This window comes from Oryzias latipes, chromosome 23 (genome assembly GCF_053564925.1).
Source record: "Oryzias latipes strain Hd-rR chromosome 23, Olatipes_Hd-rR_3.1".
NCBI classification, from domain to species: Eukaryota; Metazoa; Chordata; class Actinopteri; order Beloniformes; family Adrianichthyidae; genus Oryzias; species Oryzias latipes.
In genome coordinates, this window is record NC_136259.1 from 22,764,895 (window position 1) to 22,786,995 (window position 22,101).

The 22,101-nt window shown below is 41.6% G+C and overlaps 1 protein-coding gene across 1 annotated transcript; it reads left to right on the plus strand.

The window, feature by feature from the left end:
• The first annotated feature begins 179 nt into the window (after window positions 1–179).
• nup37 (nucleoporin 37) lies at window positions 180–21,839 on the plus strand. Its single transcript, XM_004083207.5, has 10 exons — window positions 180–221; window positions 1,231–1,394; window positions 1,479–1,600; window positions 10,111–10,183; window positions 10,362–10,456; window positions 19,456–19,546; window positions 21,125–21,300; window positions 21,377–21,427; window positions 21,526–21,619; window positions 21,694–21,839. Exons 2-10 carry the CDS (start codon window positions 1,239–1,241, stop codon window positions 21,805–21,807), a joined length of 972 nt encoding a protein of 323 aa, XP_004083255.1. The 5' UTR covers window positions 180–221; window positions 1,231–1,238; the 3' UTR covers window positions 21,808–21,839.
• Window positions 21,840–22,101: the final 262 nt, after the last annotated feature.

Below are 22,101 nucleotides of genomic sequence, written 5' to 3' on the forward strand. Positions count from 1 at the left end.
TCAAATGTTCAAACCAGATTGATTATATTTATGTTTAGGAACATATTTGTCGATTTATATTTTTGTTCCAAGTTTTCTAATGTTGTCTATAATTTGATTCGTTTATCTTTTCGTCTTTCAGTCTCCCCTTGGTTTTTTCCAACTACTGGTACGTTCCGTGTCGTATGCGGAAATAAATGGTAAACACTTCAAGCGCGGGCAACTAGGAAACGCACGCGCCGGTAATATATGTATTCTTAGAAGAAATAAGCAGAAAATTATTATTTATGAAAACTAGTCTGTGCCTAGTCGGTTTAAAACAAAACAGCGCCATTCTTTTTCGTATTAGCTTCTAGCATCGTGGTCGCTTTCTCTTTCTGCTCCTGCGAATAAATAAATCGTTTTCTCTTTTTTTTAAACTCGTAAATTTATCATCACGGGAAAAGAAAATATTGTTCTCTTTGAACATTTAAAATGTACTATTTTAATCCTGTTAAAGTTTCTGGTTTTGACGATACACTATTTGTATTCTATTAATCTTGCCTGCTCATCACATTCATTTTTAGCTTAGGCTAAACAATACCAGAATTGTGAGTGTAGCTTGTTAAAAATGCCCTAAAAGAGGCAAACTTACTGCATATTTGCTAAAGAGCAACAAGCCAATATTTTAACTTGACGTGTTAGTCCTCCAGTCTGGTATAGATTCTGATTCTTGTTTAGATTCATCTTAAACCTCTGTATTATAAAATAAAAACACTAATACAACCTATTAAAGTATAGTATATATGTACTGTTTTTAGTTAAAGTAGTTTGGTGCAACAAAAAAAAGTTGTTAGAGGCAATAGAACTGCATTACTTTTATTAACCAATCAATATATTGAGGGATATATTCTGCACTAATCTGGTCAATTTACCCATCTGTATATAAAAAAAACTTTTTTGATCCAAAGCTTATTGTTACTTTTTTTTTATTGGAAACATCTTTTTTACTTCTGATTTTGGTAAATTAGAGTACCAAAAAAAGATATGAAGTAAAATAAATAAATAAGAGTGCTGGGAGTTTTCATATAAACCATCTCTTATGTTAACATGTGGAAAGAGTAAAGATCAGTAAACTGAGCAAGAGGAGCTCCGGAGATGTATAAAGAAAAAATGTTAAAGTTGTTACTTTTTTCATGCTTGTATCTCTTTTTGTTTTGTAAAAATGAACAAAAATAGGAATCTGTTTCCTTTCTTTCTGTTGTGTGACAGGGATAAACATGCAGGAGGAATCTGTTCGCAGTCCCTCCTATACGGTGCCGTGTGACGATTATGTCCATGTGGTAGAATTCAGTCCTTTCAGCTCAGGGACCTCGGCCTCCCTCCTGGCCTATGGTGGGAACCAGTTTGTGGTGGTGGCCACCTGCCTTTTCCAGGTTTCTGACACAGATTGACACAGCACAGTTTGGAGGTTTTTTTTTTTTGTTGTCACCTTAATGACACCAAATGTGGCCCTGCAGGAGGAGGACATGGAGGTGGAAGGAGTCGAGTTTAACGTCCTGCGAGCTTTTCATCATGATTTGCGTGTGGATGCTCTGGCTTGGAGCCCCGAATCCCGGCTGGATAGAATACCCACTCTCAGGTATCACCGTTTGATAAGATAAAGGGGGATCATTTAATGTATCCATACTACAGAATAAATGTGCAGGAGAACAGTCAAAGGAGATCAATAGGTTTGTTTTCAAAATCTACAGTTGAGGTTGAAACTTGGAAGTTAAAGCAAAAGCCTTTATGTTGTCTTTGATTTTGTAGAATAAAATCTTTATGCGGCTGACGGTTAGACGACCTTGCTGGGAACTTAAAACTCTTTCTTTTGTTGCGTATCTTTCTTTCTTTCTTTCTTTTTTATTGTTTGTTAAAGTCAAAGAATGTCAAAGAAAATAGCTTTAGGTGATGGAACGTATTTGAATTTGCTAATTTGTCACTCATTTATATTGGTTTTCATACTATATTTCCATAAACCTTTTCAAAATTGCTTAAGAATAATCTTAATGGATGCTACGAAATGCATCATTATTGCAAGCCCGGAGCCTAAGACAATGATTTTATTCGGGACATGGGGCAGTAAAGGTTTGTGACAACAGCTGGTAGGTACTACTCTGTAGATGCTGTCCTGTGTTAATGCAGTGAGTGGAGATGATGGAGGGCAGCACATGCTGCTCCACCACCAAGAGAAATCCGAATAATACAGGCTTCTAGTCGTTAAAAGACTGGGAATATTTGTGTTTAAGTGTTTGTGGTGTTTAAAAAGTTGCCATAAAGTATCCAAGTTAGCAAAACCTGTTTAAGCTAGCCATTTTATCATCATTTATTTTGTTTTTGTGTGTTTTGTCCACCCTCCTTGCTGTAGATTCATCAGAAGAAAAAAAATTTTTTTTAGGAGCAAACTGAAATATTTAGAAAAATTCTGAACCATCCAAACTAAGGATTGTCCTCTTTATCTGAACACGTTGGCCCTCAACGATTCTTATAGAAAGACTGACTGTATATATGAGATCTGGACTGAGTGAACCCTCCCCGTTTGGGTTCCAAACAGGAAGTACCTGCTGGCTCCAAGAAGCCAAAATCCCATAGACTATTAATCAGTCATTCTATTTTCCAGAATAACCATTCTTGCACTGATGCCTTTTTTAAACTGACCAATAAGAAGTCTAAAAAAAAGTGGGTGGTGCCACATGCAACTCTTGAAACCTTTGACAGATTTTGTGTAGCCTACTTCTAAGTGCTAGGGGTGTGGCCTTCTAACAACTGATTGGTGAGAGGGATTACCATGGAAATGTTGACTCAGACCAACTCTAACCAATCACTGCTTACCCATGACATCTGGCTCCAACATGGCGGCGTCTGGATTGTGGAAAAAATACCAACTGAGTTGACTTGATTTGATTTGATTTGAGCTGGAAGTAAGTCATTTTCTGTTGATGACATCACACTCCAGTGAAACAAAAACCAAACCTTAGTCTGTATGACTTCAATACTGAAGTAATAGTAATCGGGTCAGTTCTGGAAGAAACCACAAGAGGCAAACAAGAGAGTTACTCTTGTCTCTGATATCATTTTAAACCGAAAACCAATCAGTTTCATTCTACTTAGAGCCTGTGGGGAGATTTGTAATCCATAAATTTAGCACTGAAGGTGAGTTTTATCTGAGTCCTTCTGGTTATTAACAGAATCAGCTTCAATCTCTGGGACATTTAAATGCTCATTAGATTCAATCAAATGGTTTTGCATCGATGTAGAAAGTTTTTTAGTCCCTAATCAGAATGATTTGAGGCAGATACGTTTAGCCAAAGGCTTGTGTTGACAGGATCTGTTGTTCCGAGCAGATTCTGGCTTTCACGGGAAATGGGGGGTTTTTGGTTTTGGGTGTTGTTGTTTACATTCTGCTCTGCTGGACGTTAATCCTGAACAATCCTCTAATGATGATGGGGCGACCACCGTCTCACAGTAATTGTACATCTTGTTAACATGGCAAGTTTACAAGCCGTTTGAATGTAACCTCTTATACACAGGGATGGGGAGTTCTGCCAAAGTGAAATAAAAGGTTTATTTTAATTTTGGCCTCAGAATAAAAATTATAAAAACATAATTTTTTAACCATCAAGATTGTTTCTGTGCTGGTTCAATTTTTCAGGCAGTATTTGGATCTCCTAAACATCAACAAAACCTTCTTCCTCAAAGAACTATCTTTCAAACAGACTCTGCCCTTTAACTAAATGTTATCATAGCAAAAATGACAAATGTAGTTACCGGTAATTTGAGCAGAGCAAAGTCGCTGCAAGCCCTGTAGCTGTTACCATGACAACAGATCGCACCACGTTTTAAATAGTCCACTATTTGTGAAAAGCTATCTAAATTTAAAAATATAATAGGGTTGAAGTTCTGATAATTGATTTATTATTATTTTTTTTTGAAAATCATTGGCATGACGTGGGATAACCGTGTGCGTTATCAGACATGAACCGACTTCATGGAAGTAACCAACCGACGCGAAAAGGAAATTAACGCGTTTAAAAAAATATATATATACACTTAAATGTCTGTAGAAAATAATTGCGATTAATGTAATAGTTTGGCACCCTTGGGTAAAAAGTTTCAGTTGTTTAGTGCTTGCTGAGCATGAACTCACACAGGATTAAATCCTATGGTTGTGACTGAATTCTCTAACATCTCTTTTCCACTTTATTGTGTCTCTGCCATTTTGTCGTTTTTTTGTTGGTGTTTTGTAATAAACAAGTCATGCATCAAACAGAAAACAATTTGTGAGCCAAAAATCTAGGTTTGAACTGAATCATGGGGAACATAAATCGTTGCATCCCTAGTCTTTCAGGCTTCTGAGATGATGGACACACTCTTGGGCCTTCTTTATCGTGGTGTTAACGCGGCCTGCACAGTAAATTGAAAATTAACGAAATTGTGAAATCAGCCTGTGTGACACGCGTATTGTGTAAACCACCATAAACGGATATGTCCATGCGCGTACATAGACAGAGAAACCATTATGTTTTCAAAAAAGCCCAATACACGCTACCTACTATGGCGGGTTTGATAAAATCAATTAATCGATCTGAATCGATCCAAGCTTAATGAATCAATAATTGATTCATAAAAGTAGAGATCAATCTTTTATGCCTTTCCTTTTCCGGTGACCTAATGCATAACCGCAAGAAACCAAAGTCCACTAGCTTGATGCTAACGTATAATGGAATTTCCCATAGGACGGCTAATGCTAACGCTCAGTCGACCTAAACATACATTGGTGACGAAATGAACAGCTTTATAGACTCACAGGCATTGATTTTCCAAACTCTTTCAAGGAAACATAAAAAAAAAAATTTTTTTAAAAGCACCATTTTAGTCTTCTGGAATAAAGTGTAATGCTATAGCGCAAGCACCACCTAGTGGACAAACTGAAACGCCCTCCAGGAGAGGCAGAACATAATGATCTACACATTATTGTTGGAGCTTCTCCTTTTGAGAAACCATATAAAACTGTATGGTGCTAACAATCTATTGGTTTATTATTTCACTAGTACATTTTACAGTATGAACGCGGAAGCCCGAAATGCACATCTACGTGCTTTTGCATAGACTTTTCATGAAAATGGTTGCTTGAACGCATGTTTGAGGCCGATGTGAATGTAGTTTTAGTGTATTGCTTATGAGAGACAAAAATAAAAGTTTGAGTTTTGACCAACCTGACAGCTGATCCACAGTCAGAGAAAACACTGCTTTGACTTTGGATCAGTTTAGATAAATCATAACCAGATGCAGCTTATTTCCATCGTTGCATTTAATATTCCCTTGACAGTTTTTCTCTTTCCACCGCCCATTAAAGGCCCATTTAGGTGTGTTGACCTCCTCTAGTGTGTACGCTGGTACAACTCTTGTTATGTAAGGTGTGAGCCAGTGTTGTAGTGGGATTAAAGGTGCAAGGCCATACGTCACTCTCCTATTAAAAACCTGTCATCTGTGTCTTAGCGTAACAGAATAATTTTTTTTAGGGACACAGCTGTTGCGCCGGTGCGAAAGTAGTCATCGGCACCTCTCGCTGTCACACTGTGAGCCAAGTTGTTTTAGGTGGGGTGGGGGGCAGCAGCGGAGAAGTAGCTATAGATTGTTAGAAAGCAGAGCGTCTGCCTAATTGGAGCCACGGATGGGAAGGATCTGCAGTCCCCCAACCCCCCCGGAGGTGTTTAAGCTTTCTGTAATTGAAAAGGAAAGGCAGCGATAATTCCTAGCCTTCTGTGGTTTGCTTCACAGGACCCCAGAGCCAGTCCTGTGACGTGCGCACATGTTATTGCGCTGATGACTACCCACTCAGGTTCCATCTCTCCCTTCAGTCGGCACGTAGCTTGGCCTTCCAGGAAAAGTACAAAGTTCTCACCGGCTTAAGGAGAAGGGGGGGGGGGGGGGGGGGGGGGGGGGGCTCGAGTTGCTACCGCAGCAGCTTGTATTAGAAAAAAAAGCCCCAAAGACCTAAACCACAGACTTCCACAGTACACACTCTTTTTTTTTTTTTTAAACCTTGGCTGTCGTATGGTAAATACAGTGGCCAACACACCAAACAACAGGGGTTTCTTAGAAAGTTCATTTCAAAGACAAAAGGAGTAAATGAAAAGAGTAGAAGGATCTAGACCCTGGAAAGTAAAGTTTATGGAACTTTATCCCAGGTTTCCCACACACATGTTTACATGCTACATTAACAGCAAAACCACAAAAACAATGATCAGGAACCGACTTTGTAGCTACATGACGAACAAAAAGAAAAAAAATTCAACTTCACATTCATCACAATCAGTCAGAGTTTAGCTTAAAGTCATAAAACTGGATTTTTGCCTCTTCAGAAAAAATGGATGTCTTTTTACAGTTTATACAAGCATTGGAAATCAAACTGTGTCATGATTGGAGCTCAAACTATAACTTTAAACATTTTGAAGTCAAGAGTGGCTTTGGCAGAGACTTTAAGAGGTCATTCTGGCCACTAATGCTGCTGTTTCATGCTAAAATTCCGTTATGAAATGCATGCATAGGTTGATGATCTTCTTCATATTGAGCGTGGAGTTGCGGTTCCAGCAGCCACTGCCAAATCCGAGTCCCTCATTGGTCCCATTCAAAATTGTTGAGATTTAGCAGCCAAGAAGTTCAACCGGTTGACTTTCCAGCGCCATCAATGACCGCCGTTTTGTACATGGATTCCGCGACCGGACTTTCGTAGAGACATGTGAACGGGAGGGAGACAAATAGTCACGTTGCTGTTTGGTGAAAAGGTGTGTACCACACTGAACATGGACAACAGAAAGCGAAGGACAGAATTGTCCCAGGACATTAGAAACAAGATTATAGACAAACATTGTAAAGGTAAAGGCTATAAAACCATCTTTAAGCAGCTTGAAGGTCCTGTGATGACAGTGGCACATATTATTCAGAGACCCACGGGACAGTAGCCAACCTCCCCGGACGTGGCCGGAAGAGGAAAATTGATGACAAATTGAGGAGACTGATAGTTGGAACTGTATCCAAAGAGCCCAGAACAGCCTCCAAAGACATTAAAGGTGAACTCCTAGATCAAGGTACATCAGTGTCAGATCGCACCATTCGTCGTTGTTTGAGCCAGAGTGGACTTCATGGGAGACGACCAAGGAGGACACCACTATTGAAAGGAAATCATAAAAAAGCCAGACTGGAATTTGCAAAAATGCATGTTGACAAGCCACAAAGCTTCTGGGAAAATGTCCTTTGGACAGATGAGACAAAACTGGAGCTTTTTGGTAAGACACATCAGCTCTATGTTGGTAGACTCAAAAATGAAGCATACAACGAAAAGAACACTGTCCGTACTGTCAAACGTGGAGGAGGTTCAGTTCTGTTTTGGGGCTGCTTTGCTGCATCTGGCACAGGGTGTCTTGAAGTTGTGCAAGGTAAAATGAAATCTCAAGATTATCAACGCATTCTGGGTAGAAATGTGGTGCCTCATGTCAGAAAGCTTGGTCTCAGTCGCAGGTCATGGGTTTTCCAACAGGATAAGGATCCAAAACACACAGCCAAAAAAACCCCAAGAATGGCTGAGAGAAAAGCGTTGGACTATTCTGAAGTGGCCTTATATGAGCCCAGATCTGAATCCCATTGAACATCTGTGGAAGGAGCTGAAACATGCCATTTGGAGAAAACACCCGTCAAACCTAAGACAACTGGAGCAGTTTGCTCATGAGGAGTGGGCCAAAATACCTGTCGACAGATGCAGAAGGCTCATTGACAAATACAGAAACCGTTTAATTGCAGTGATTGCCTCAAAAGGTTGTGCAACAAAATATTAAGTTATGGGTACCATCATTTTAGTCCAGCCCTATTTCATTATTTTGTTGTTTAAATAATTCTGTTAATTTCAGTGGGACAAGTGGATTGAATGGGTGAACAGTCATGAATCCTCAAGCCCTTTATTTAAGGTGTTGAGCTGATGGAGTGTTCCACAACCATAGTCCTCCTGAATCAGAGGTTCAGCTGTTGGTAGAATTCTCCAGTGCTCAAGAATAGACTTTCCAATGAAGAACGAGTAATGGGATCCCCTTGTGGTGGAGCACACCCTCCAGTCGCTCCTCTTAAAAAGTGACCCCCTGCTGATTTGCAAGTTTTCACAAGGATTTGTCACACAACATGCACCACAACGTCCAGATACTTGAGGTACTCAGGATGGACCTCATCCACTCATGGTGCCTTCCCACTGAAAAGCTTTTTGACTGAAGCTTCTTCATTGAAAGGCATGTCGGGGAGATTCAAGAGATCGTCATAGTGTTACTTCCACCTCTTGACAATGTCTTTAGTCAAATTCAACGGCTCACCACCTGCATTGTAAACAGTACTGGCATAGAACTGCCTTCTTTTCCTCCTGAGGCACCAAATAGTTTGCCAGAATTTCTTTAAGGTCGACTGATTGTCCTTTTCTATGGCCTCCCTGAACTGCTCCCAGACCAAAGTTGTTGCCTCAACTACCTGCATTGCATGCCACATGAACTGCCCGTCAGTTGCCTTGAGGTCCTACAAGGCGGCCAGACTTGATGGGCCACTCTTCTGCTTGGCAGCATCCATTACTTCCAGCAACCACCAAAAGGTTAGTGGGTTGTATGAACTTTACAGCCACAGATTTGAACTTCTGGGTTGACAATGAAGGTGGTTGACATGCTCTCCCTTTGGTGGGAGTTGAAGACCCAACAGACATTTCCAGCAGACTCGCATTATCCTTTTCCGCCTACAAAGTCTGTCAATTTCAAGATATTGTTTGTTAAAAGTGTTCAAAAGCGAAGAGCAATGTATTTTGGTAAATAATACATAACACAGAGAAACATTTACATCAAAAGCAACTTCAGCAACTTCACACCTGAACACCATCATTGAGGTCCACAAAATTACAATGCTTAACCAAGAAAAAGCAATCGGTAGTCCCACACAGTCCAGCATCCATCCGTCCATTTTCTTCTGCTCTTCTGGGATGGGGTCGCGGGGTCAACTAGGCAAAGAAGATGTCTGTCTCTCTCTGTCTCAAAATCAATCCACTCAACAACAGAACAGGTAAAAGTTTTCAGGTTCAACCTCCGACCTCAGCTTTGCTTCTCGTCCTTCAAATAGCTTTTGCACAATTAAAACACAAAATAAACAAAATGAAATTTATTCACACTAAGCTTTATTTCTGCTGTAAAATAATCTATCAAACATTCCCCCTTTCCGTGCTTACGTTATGTTTTGTTTTGAAGGTAACACCTTATAAAAACAAAACCTTAAATCAGTGTCAAATTTGAAGACCTGAGCTAAAATACACCAAGAGAATCATGAAAATCAAGCAAAGTCTGCCTTCCTGTGTGAAAGAGAAGCCCTCTTTTTCAGTGTCACTTAACTCCTGGGATAATATTTGTGTTTTAGATTTTGCAGTTAAAGCGATGGTCTCACAAAGTTCCCATTCTCCGATACTGTTGAGAAAAAGCCCATCAGAGTGATGCTAAAAGGGCGCTGAATCGACATTTCAAAGACATTTGTCTTGGAAGTAGGTTTTGTGAAGAGGGCTGCATGCGATCCGTGCTCCACAGCAAACACTTGTTTTTCGGGTTGGAGGTTCTTTCCAGAAGAAATCTCCCCTCCTGAGGCGGTAAAACCCTGAAGTGTGTTTAGAGTGTTTGTAATGACATCATGCCAAATCCATGTGCGCCTGCGACGGAAAATGTGCGAACCGCTTTCTGTTTATTCTGGTCATATGTATGTGTTTTTCTTGTCATAAGTGAGGTAGTGTAATTGTGTGAATGATTGCAGGCGCTGGTCTACGCGCGGGCTGATTAGAGGGAAAGTCATCTGCCTGGCTCCGCGCAGGTTTTTATGCGAATGTGCATAAATGGCGTGAGCAATCTCGTCATTCTTCGTGTTTATCTTTGCTTGCAATTAGAATCTCCCTGGCAGAGTTTCTACTGATCAGGCTCCAGGTTCCTGCCACACACATTCCTCCAGAGGTGTCAGCCCCGGCCTGCCTGTAGAACGTTGAAAAAGCACACCTTTTGCTTTCCCTCCTTATTTATTGTTAAAACCCAACTTTGTTTTCCTCATCTGCAGATTGTGCACGGCGGCAGCTGACAGAAAACTGCGCCTGCTGACTTCTGATCTCCAGGATAGGCATGAAGTCGAGGTAATGCAACATCTGGAGCACATTGGCCAGAACTTTTCATTTGGCATCAAACTTTCTCCCTGCACTGACGTTTGATACTGGGGAGGTTACAGGAGGTGCTCCACATTTCACTGGTGGTGCGTTCTCTGTTTTCCATTAAAGTGTCTTTTTCTTTTCTTTTTTCCATATCGTTGCCGAGGTGATGGAGGGCCACACCAGCTACATTAACCATTTGGTGTTTGAGCCTACAGAGGGGAAACGAATCGCTTCCGTCAGTGACGACCACACTTGCAGGTCCAGATTCTGTGTGTGTGTGCTCCTGATTTTCAGTTCTGTTCTCTGTTAATGGTGCAGAAAGTCCTGACAGCGTTTCCACGGTGAAACTTGATGCTAAGCACAACATGCTCCGATGTGACCGTGCGTAAGCATAGAGCTGCTTTGTAGCTTTTCTACCTAATTGGTTAAATATGGAAATCCAATTAGCTGCAGAAATATTTTCCTCTCTTAGGGGGGGGCCTTTAACAAGGTTCCCAAATTTTCCTTTTCAATTAAGGCGCACAGAGGGAAAAAGTGTGTTAGTTGCCAGGGTCAGTGCAGGGACAGCCCCTGTGTACTGTACAAGAGATCTGTAGCCGTTAAAGACCCACTCCGATGAAAAATATGTTTTTATACAACCCTGTAGCATTTTTCTCGTTATGGAAGCCATAGTTGAAGAAAATTAAGCGTAGAAATTGCATCTTTATTCAAGCTGTTGTGATTTAGGAGCAGATTAAAAAAATGCAGTTTGTAAAAGGTCGTAGGCGTTATGTACGTATGGAAAGGAATGGAAACAAGTTTATTACGAATATAAAAAATACATACATTAAAAAAAAAAGTAGAAATAAAGAAAACGTTCACATTAACGTAAAAGCTACAATTGGCAAGCCACAAGCTTCCCGCTCCGCTCCATTCTGATTTATCCACTTGCCGACAAATACATCCATGTACGTCTTTGTTTTCCTCATCCGAGCTGGAATCTGGGTCAAAGCTACTGGATTACCTTTCATTTCTGTTGCACCAGTAATGTTAGCTTGGGGTTGTGAGCTAGTGGGAAAGAATGTTCACTAGATTGGCTAATGTAGACCACATTGCGTTTGAACAAATTTTGTGAAAAATTGCATTTAAATGCATTTTTTTAACCATCAAAGTTTTCATCATCGGAACGCAGTGGATTCATAAATAGTCTTCATAAAATGGTCATATTTTGATTAGATTTTCACTTCTTGAAATTGGTGATGTCATATTTGCCGTTTAAAGGAATAGGGAGGGAATTTGGACATAGCCTGTGTCCCAGAAAACTACAGTTTTTAATTTCTTTTAGTTCTTGTTTCCAAAATAGTAATGTTTGTATTTTGCAAACTTTTATAGAATCAATTATTGTTTCGTTACCAAAAGATGGTGGTGCACTCATCTAATGATTGTGAGATTTTCCCACACCTGTGGACCTTTTTCTTGACCGTTATTCACAGATGAGTTTAAATTTAGAGACATTTCTACCAGAATGTCTTCGAAAGCCATAAAACTATCAGCTTTGAGGCCAGACTCCTTTTCAAAACCTGCATTTGATCCATTCAGGACCTGCCAGTGCATTTGAATCACCGTCCTGCCAGAAAAAGCCAAAAGCTCTTGAGCTTGAAGTGAATGACATTTTCCTGCCAGAAAGGAGAATTTATGGTTTTATGAATTACTGAAAGTCATCCATTCCATGTCAGTATGACCCCAAGATATAATGAGATACACACCTTCTAGAAAGTTCTTCCTTGGTTTCTTCAGTCCACAGAATATTTGGGAAAATTCCACATTTTTGTCAAATATGAGATGAGTCCTTTGTTCAGTCTTTCTCCTCAAATTTTCATGCGAATCATATTTTTTGTCCAAAGTCAGGACCTCAGACTTGAACTGAATCAGGTGAAGCCTACCTTTTTTTCCTTCCTTAGCTCCTTAGCTTGTTTTATGACCTCCTGGATGAGCCTTCGTTGTTTTTAGTTTGAGATCTTTTTGGCTGATTGGTCACATTTCTGGATAATGGGTGATCTTCTAAAGTCCTGAAGTCTTAAAAAAAACTTCTGCATATTGATGCGTAAATTCCCATCTCTGTTAAATTTTCTTAGACGTCAGCATTATGTTTTTTATTTTTTGTGAGCTTGCATCATTTCTCAATGAGCTGTAGTTGAAGGCACCAGAAGCTGCTGAGATGTTATGCTACGTTCACGCCAGGTATGTTTAAAAAAACGTGATTATAGCATGTATAGTGTTCACACTGGACTGTCGATACTAGCACATCTATCTACACTTAGAAACGGCTTGGTGTGAAATGTGGAATAGTTACTAATCTTGAAAATTTTGCTCCAGGTTTTTTTCTTTCACAGCGCTATTCCGATAAATCCAAGACTTTTTACAGTCAGAAAGCCCAAAACTGTACAAGCATTTACATAGACTTTTCATTGAAAGTGTTCGCTTAAACGTGCGTTGTGGAGGCCGATGTTAACATAGCTTTAAAAGAACAACCACCTGTAAAGGAAAACAGGTGCTCCAGGTGGGGTTTGTGGTTAAACTGAAGACTGAAGAAGTTACTTTTCTGGCGCTCATGACCGCCTCCTTTCCTGGCTTGTTCTGCTTAGTAAGACCCACTTTGATCATGTTGTGGGGTTTTTTGTTGCGACACTGCGCCCCCTGCTGGTTCATCACTGGTGATCAAAAATCCCACACCGTCACAGCTCTAGAAGTGATCTATTGTGAAACGCTCCTTGTGGTCTTTTAATAATGATTATGCAGTTTTTAGCCTCAATCTAAAAGCCTGTGTCTTTTTCTAGGACATAGTTTCTGCAGTGGCGAAAGTTAATTCCACTAGCTCTGCTAGAATGGAGCGTAGCAGGGAGCTTTTGGCCCGCCCAGCATAATTTCTTCTATCATCTTTTTTTAAATGGGATTTTTTTCATCTTCTGCTGATTCACAACAATTCGAATAAAAAAATACTCTGAAATGCATTCCTGAGCTTGATTTTCTTCCTCTAACATAAGGAAAATGCGACAAGAACAAGTTAGAAACATCAAAAACTAAATTTTCATCAGAGTGGGTCTTTAAAAGCTTTTTTGTGAAAACTGTAGCTGACCGAAACGACCAGTGGAGGAAAATCCGAAGCTAACATTTTGTTTAAGTAAAAAGAAATGCTAAAAACTAGCGTGAATTTTTCTAAACTATACTTTTGCGCTAGAGTTTACTTTTCAAAAGTGTGATTTTTCAAAGAATCTTTGCGAAAGTGAGGCATGGGGAGCCCTTTGGTGTCCTGGTTACCTCTTTTGGATGTTAGTTCGACTCCGGCTGGAGACGTCCAGAGACGTGCTTCACACTTAAATTGGTTCCTATATGAATTCTCCTTGAAGTGTAAATTTCATCAGGGTGTAGCGGCCTTTATCGTGAAGTAGCTGGGATAGGCCCCAGCAACCTCCACAGGAATGGCAGATGGATAGAATTATGCAAGTGGTGTCCAATTCCAGACCTTGAGGGCCGGTGTCCTACATGTTTTCCAACCAACCTGCCATTGCAGCTTCTTATTGGTTAAAGACACCTGATCCAGCAGATAAGGCAAGTTTTCTGGAAAACCAGCAGTAGGACGGCCTTCGAAGCCTGGATTTAGGCCTTTTTTATTAAAATAAAAGGTCAGTTCACTAAGTCACCACTAGGGGCTTTTTCTACAAGTCTGTCTCCATTCGATCCAATGTTTTTAACTTCACGACTGAAACAAACGACCTGATGCAAAGTCGAACAAGTCTCTCCTCTCCCCAGTCCCCAGCCAGAGAAAACAGGAGAGGGCTCCATCTGCTGAAAGATTTAAATTCTGTCATGTTGAGAAAATATGGGACACGGGGGGAAGACGGAGGGATGGATCAAGTTAACGGGGAGAGGACCATCCAGTCAGCCCACACAAGCTGAGCCTGTATAGGAGACACAGGAAGTGGTCCTGCAGAAAGGGAGGGAGCCCTATGTCCGCTGGTGTAGGCTCATGACCTCGCCGTCACTCTGTTGCCTTTGGCAGGGGCCTCCTTCTCCACCGGTTTACTTAGTTTGGTCATTTCTGTCCCCTGCAGTTGTGGGACCTCTGCTGCTGCCAACACGCAACCTGACGCTGCAGAACTGAGGCGAGGAAGCAGACTCCACTTCCTCGGCTTCTTGTAGTCTAAACAGCTCTACGGGTTTCTATGGTTTGAGCAGTTTGGAGCTGGTGGGGAGAAAATGTGCTGCCAATAGATCAAGGGGGTCCACTGCAGGGATCTGAGAGTATTTGGAGCTATCTGTGTTTTTTCTTACACTCAGGGTAGCAGACAACTTCAATTCCACTGGTGAAAATAGATAAAATATATTTGGAGTGGGACTTTAAATTGCTTCTCTGCGCTAAAATTTACGTTAAAATTGATGATGTCATCAATAGTCGCCGGTCATCTATGCTAGGGATTGCTATCAGTGCTCGGAAAATACATAACATTGGTTTTATCTCACCCCACTGGCAGAGGGATACCCAGCACTAAGTCGTTACGTGGGCGGCAGTGTCACTGTGCATCGTTCAACCATCACTTTGCACAAGGAGATGCTGTATGGGAGAGTAATGCGGAAGAAGCCTTTTCTGCGTGCATACCACAAACGGAGACGCTAAATGTTGGTGGCGGTTCCATCATGCTTTGGGGCTATGTGACCAGTGCAGGTACTGGAAATCTTGTCAAAGTTGAAGGTGGCATGGATTTCAGTCAGTATCAGCAGATTCTTCAATTCAATTTTACTTGTATAGCCCAAATTCACAACAACAGCCATCTCAATTGGCTTAGTATTTTCTTTTCGTATATTCTTACAAACAATGTTCAAGAATCGGTGACAAAGTTGAAGTTGCGCTGGGGCTGGATACTTCAACAAGACAATGACCCTAAACATTGCTCTGATTCTACAAAGGCATTCATGCAGAGGAACAAGTACAATGTTCTGGAACGGCCATCTCAGTCCCCAGACCTGAATATTGAAAATCTTTGGTGAGATTTAAAGCGGGCTGTCCATGCCTGGAAGCCATCAAATCTGACTGAACTGGAGATGTTTTGCAAAGAGGTATGGTCCAAAATACCTTCAACTAGAATCCAGGCCCTTATTGGAAGCGATTGGAGGCTGTCATTTCTGCAAAAGGAGGATCTACTAAGTATTGATGGAATGTTTCTGTTGGGCTGCCCAAATTTACGCACCTGCCTATTTTTGTTTAAGTAATTATGGCACAGTTTCTTTAAATCCAATTAAACTTCATTTCACTTCTCAAATATCTGTGTTCATCAGCTCTATGATATATTTAACTGAAATTGATGATCCAAACAACCAATGATTTATGAAGAAACATTTAGAAAATTATCAGGGGTGCCCAAACTTTCTCATACCACTGTAAGCGAAGTAATTTGGGATTTATTTGTTGGGCGCTATTATAATCTAGTGGTTCTAGATCAGTGTTTTTCAACCTTTTTTTTTTTTAACCTAGACAAAAATCCCGCGGCACACCAGCATCCCAAAAAAAAAAAAAAAAGCAGAAACTCATAGTCTGTTTTGATCTACAGCGCCCCCCCCCCCGGCAATCTGACGTGCATTTTTGTGATAATTGTGGCAGAAAAAGCAGGAAGTTGCAGATGTTTTTTTTCTAAAAGATGTAATAAAAGTTAAGTTACATACAAACTGTATGTTCGTTGTGGTTTCAATCCGTGTAACAAGGACGACTCATTGTACGCTGAGGCGTTGTCCCTTTGAGCCAATGCATCATGGGAGATGTAGTGTGAACACGGCGAGAAAACGGCAGAAAGACTTGCGTCTCTGAGCTTCATGGTTTTGTTCACTTGTTCCACGGTCTGATACCGGATTCTGTGGAAAGCTACACCGCTAATGACGAGCTTTAGCTGGTGTTTTTGTGGGAAATGAGTGAGTTATGAGCTAAATTGGAACAAGGAATTGAAGACTTTTAACACTTCTGATTGGTCAGACTGATGACATGTGATTAAGCCTTCAAGAATGATTGGCAGAGACAGTTAAAGGGGCGGGACTTTTCAGAAAACGGTTATAGCTGCAGGTAAATCGCGGTGCCGTCATTCTTATCAAAATGTCTTTAATAGAATCAATTAAACACAAAGAAAAAAGTATTTTATGATCTTTTATATTCCTAACCACTCAGTGTTTTATCAGGACCTGTTTGGATGAACAAAAAGCTGATTTGCTTGAGATGGTTAATGTTTTTAGATCAGTTAATGAGGGCAATTTTCCACGGCACACTTGACCATCTTCCACGGCACACTAGTGTGCCGCGGCACACTGGTTGAAAAACACTGTTCTAGATGATTTCTTTCAACTCAAGAATAATATGATGCTTTATTTTTGTCAACAAAACAATTGGTTTCTCTCTATCAGATACCAGAAACGGATAAAAGCTGTAAAAGTGAAGTAGATTTATGAGTTAGCTGTAGAAACAAATGTTTAAAAACCAACACAAATGTACATTTGAAGGCAAAAAATGTTACTCAGATTTAGAGCAAAGTGCATTTTTAATGTACTATTTTGAAGCTAAGCAAAATCCTCATCAATCCTGATGGTTGTTCACCAACCGTTCTGACCGTCCAAGGCACTGGGAGGGGTTTAATATGCTTTTCCTCTTCCAGCTTTCTCCCCCCTGAGATCCACCTTGGATTATTTACTCAGTTCTCTACAAAAGAGATCAAATCACGCAGCTCTAACGGCGGTTTTCTTTTTCCTCCTCTTATGGGAAAGCCTGAGAAAAGCTCTGCTCTTGCTGTTTTTCCCAATTTGATAACACAATACAGAATTTCAGATGTCCTTTTCAACTCTGTTGTACCTGGAAGCAGAGGGTTGCTGCTCCATAATCCCTGCACTCATGGCGTTTCTGTCTTCTTTTCTTTTCTTTTCTTTTTTTACCTCCTCCTGCAGAGGTTGTGCTGTTTTTGGGGAGCCAGTGCTCTCCTCTTCAGGACAAAGTGGTTGACCACAGTTTGGCCGTTGGTGGTGTAGCTTGCAACTGAGCTTTGCTTGGATAGTGGTCTGAAAGAAAAGGGTCCAGTCCTTGTTTTCCCGATGTGGTCTGAGGCTTTACTTCCCAGCCTCACTTGTGTCTGAGGCCTCACTCTGGCAGCAGAAAGGAACCCAGAGTTTAGGTTTGTGCCGTCAGGAGAAACCTGGCGTTTGCTGGATGTGTTCAAGAGCTGGGAGCACCACGAATTTGATCAAATTCGCTCAAATTTGGGGTTTTCGTTAAAAAAATAAAATATCAATTTTTAAATTTCCGTTTGATATAGCACGTGAGATACTGATAGATATTTTTTTGAGCGCCCATTTACAGCACACAACAAAACTACATCATATGCACTCGTACGGGGGATTGACCCGGATGGACGCTGCAGGTTTCCGGGTTGTCCGGGTATGTTGAGGGTGATATAAGACTCGTTTCCACTGAGTGGTGTGGTACAGTTTAAATTGATCCAGGCCAGGTGAGCGTTTCCTCTTAAAGTTGGACCTTCATGGCGCATCTGGGGTGTAGAACGATGGCGTAGCATTGCATGACAGTTGTGCAGCAACAATGGAGGTCATCCAGCATGGCGATCCAGCCAGCTCGCTCTGAGTCAGGCTGTCCCCAAGGATGGCGATGAACGTTTGTAGTTCCAGTGCTGACCGTACCGTCTGTGGCAGCCATCTTTTCCTGATGCACCTCGGCTGAAAGACAAAAAATGAAATGCTTGGAAACGTCTGCGCTTTCTTTTGTCGTAATGACCTTCCGCCAATCAATGGGTTGCATCGCGTGACGACAGTAGCTTCGCCCTAAAAGTGGCATGGTTTGGTGCGGTTTAATGGTTGAATTTTATAATGGAAATGCTCAAAATACCAGACTGGACCGTACCACTATGTGGAAACAATGATATAGAGAAGCAGCTGCATCTTAAAGGGAGCACAGGTGTGTCTCGCCAAACAAGTCGATAGGAAGATGTGAGTACTGGCCCCTTACTGGCTGTGCAAATGATCCACGCACCGAGTGTGCACGTGATACGTAGCCGAGCGATCTATGACCTTGAAATTTCATGCTGGCCGTACCGGTCTGACCATTTTTCGCCCGCAGACGGCCGGCATCCACCTGTAAGAGCAGTGTGACCAAGCCAGTAAGTGCAGCTCCTTTTAACCTCAGTGGGTCCAACGCAGAGGGCAAAGTTCACACACTTTAACTTAACTCTCTAATTCAGTGTTTCCTAACCCTGGTCCTTGGGGAACTCCGTTCAGCATGCTTTCTACGTTCCACTGATTCAGGTCATGGTGAAGCTCTGCAGAGGCCTGATAATAGCCGTCATGAAAGGCTGGTGTTGAGCAGTGTGGGATGGGAAAACTCCAGGACTTAGGAATCGCAGGATTTGCTTTTAATTCTCAAATATTTTTTCATTTTAAGCCCAGTTACTGTGTTTCTGACAATACCTTGACCTAAATCGTAAAACAAGCAGTAATATTTTTTTGTCCTTTTTGCACCGACTCTCTAAAAACTTCTCATGTATTATAATAAGTTCCCCATGTATTGTTTCTTCTTAGTGCATGGAAGAAAACCATCAGTTGAAGTTTAGAGGGGAAATAAAAAGAAAATGATCAAAACCAGTTCATGTTCAAGGCAGTTCTTGAGGAAAAGAGTGAAATAGTCATGTCTAGTCTAGTCTTAAAGATGTTAATACAGCTAAGAGAAATGAAGAAAAAAACTAATTTATGTTATGTTTGCCGTTGTTTGTTCTTTCAAATGTAAAAACTTGCCTCACCAAGAAGTTGTTGTGCCGATGAGTTGAAAGAGTTTCCTCCCTGTTTATCAGCTGGTGGCAAAGATCTAGAAAAAAAGCCCAACTTTTTAATAGTTTTAATGAGGTTTTATGGTGTCATAAAAAATTAGCCTCATTTACCACAAACACTGAATTACTTTTGAGGTTACATAAGAATCAACAGGCGGTTGCCTTTTTACAACCTAAGGGTCTTGTTGTTGGGCTTTAGGCCAACGGTGGTTCACATCAGGCTGAATTATCTTTAAAAACGACTAATTAAAGAGGATTAAGTTCCTCTCCTTGTGGTTTTCTTCCAATGAGAACCTGCTCCTGGCTCTGTGATCATTTCACACGCTTGCTCTAATATCCTGAGCCCAATGAGGTGCCACTGAAGTATTTTAATGATGCTATTTTTACCTAATATTGTGTGTGATTCTCTTTTTGCAGAGTGTGGGACCTGGATGGACGCAAACCCACTATCTTCAGACTTCGCTCTCCTGGCGTCAGTGTGTGCTGGCACCCAGAGGAAGTCTTTAAGGTAGGATATTTGGACCTGAAGCCAAAAGAGCCTGCGAGTATGGTGGTGGCAGCGTTATGTCACGGGCCTGTTTAGATGCAGATGGCATTGTGGGTAAATATTATGTTGGAGGATAGGAGGTGAAATCCCATAAAAAGAGCCTGAATTCAGCCTCGTCGGCCTTCTGGGTGGCACTGAAATGGCGTGTGACGGCAGGAAACCCACAGATCCTAAAAACAGATGAAGCCGCTGAAAGAACGCCGGGCCCAGCTCAGGAGCGTAAAAGCTATTAAAGCAAATGCGTGTGAACGTCTGACTTAAACTAATTTAGCCTCTTAAAAAATATTTCAAAAAGTTGATCTTCAGGGATAAACGACCATTTTCAGGCATGGCAGAACATGAAACACCAGATTTATGTTGAGCTTTTTTCTGAAATCGTTATTTTTTTGTTGCAAATATAACTCGTAATTGTCACTGAATAATATGAATAGATTTTAAACAGCAGACACGCCCCATCCTCCATCAGCTCATAACTATGTTGGCCATACCTCATTGCACGATCTGATCGTCGGTTTGACTCCACATTACTTCTCACGGGAGTGAACACTGTTATTTACAGCGGTCCCTGGTTTATCGCAGGAGTTGCATTCTAAATAGTTGAGATCTGAAAAGTAGTAGTATTTTTGACAGTTGCTATTGGTAGTGTGTATTTTTTTCTTATCACGTGATTCGATTTGCAATACTTGGCCTACGAATCGGTACATGATTCGGCTAACTTTGTGGTGATATGACATAGTCGGATTCTTTTACCTAAATTGATGCAATCTAAACATAGACATTGATCATTTGGCAATCAAAGCTATAAATTAAAAGGACTTTTAACTGAGAAATGTATTTATTTTACTTAATGGAACTTTTAATTGAAAGCAGTGGTGTTCACACTTGACTGTCGCTACCCGATACCAGCGCACGAACCACCAGCTGGAAGAGGGTTGGTGTGAAATGTGGAAGTGGTGCAAATCCGGTGAATCTAGCTCCAGGCTTTTGTCTTTTACAGCTTTATCCCGAAATAGGGAAGACATGGTGTCATAGAATTCCGACACAAACCACAGTCTGGCAACTTTCATGAATTAAAAGGGAGCCTGTCCAGATGTCACTACCAAATCTGAGTCCCTGATTGGTCAAAGTTCAACTTGCTTAACATGTTTTGAACGTGGAGACCCAAAATAGACTTAAAAACTTGTGTGGAGATCCATGAACGTTGGGGTTTTATACGCGAAAGCCTGAAATGCACGTAAGCATAGATCACTTTAACGCGTTTCCGAGGCCGCTGTGAACAAAGCTTCAGACTAACATTTGTTCTATTTCTTTTGGGTTTAAACTCTCTAAATTGAACACGGAGGGGACTGAAGGACAGTAGTCTACAGCCAATGAGGACGTGGAACACCAGTTGCTGTAAATCACATGAAGAACACATTTTTTAACTGACAGAATTATTAACCCTTCAACTCTGGAGATGTCACCGACAACAACTAAAGGATGAAATACATAATTAAGGATTCTCTTTATTCTTCCTGTCTGATTCGTTGGTTTTTCTAGCTAATGGTTGCAGAGAAAAAGGGAACGATTCGCTTTTATGACCTGGCGACCCACCAAGCCATCTTGTCGCTGGACTGCGGACCCATCGCCTCCGCCGACTGGTGCTTCTCCAACCCCATCAAAGTGGGCGCCGTGTCGGGAAACGACTGGCTCATCTGGGACATAACGCGCTCCAGGTGAGGGGGGTCTGCTCATGTTGGTCACTCTGGTGTGGGACAACAACATTTATGTCCGTTTGGTTCGGTTCTGCAGTTACCCACAAGAGAAAAGACCCGCCCACAGAGACAAAGCACACCTGTTCAGGTACAGTGGTTCAGCTCTTTGTCATGACTCAGCCTCCTTAAACCTTACTGGAATGCCAGAGTTCTGTCTTCCAAACATGAAGGTTGTTTTGTTGTCAGGTGGTCTCGGGCCAACGACAACCTCTTCGCCACCACCGGTTGTCCAGGAAGGATCAGTAGCCAGTTGCTCATCCACCATCTTGGTCACCCACAGGTGTGTGTTCGCTCGCGGTCCTTCAGGTGGTCTTGTGGTCTTGGCTCCTCACTGCGTATCCCATTCTTTTGCAGCCGGTGACCGTCGGCTTCGCCACCGTCGGCTCTTGCCTCAGCTGGCACCGGAGTCTGCCGCTCTGCGTGGTCGGCTGCGACAGGAAACTGTGCTTTTGGATGACTGAAATGTAGCATCGAAGGCGCAATAAAGGCATTCATCGCTTCATCGTGGTGATGTAGTTTGTGGCTTTGGGTCATCTCAGGCCTTTGGAGAGGAGACGCTTCTCGTGGTCCAAGTTCCATCCAGCCGATGGGGAGCGGACGGCGCTCTGCTGGCACCGACGTTTCAAACAAGGCTTCATTGTGCCGTGGCAGGAATGCCATGAGCGGGAGCGCGCTCTCAGTTTTCAAAGGCGCCACGCTGGGCTGCAGAGAGCACTCATTTAATTAAGTCGATCATGAATCATTCCGGCTGACGGCTGATCG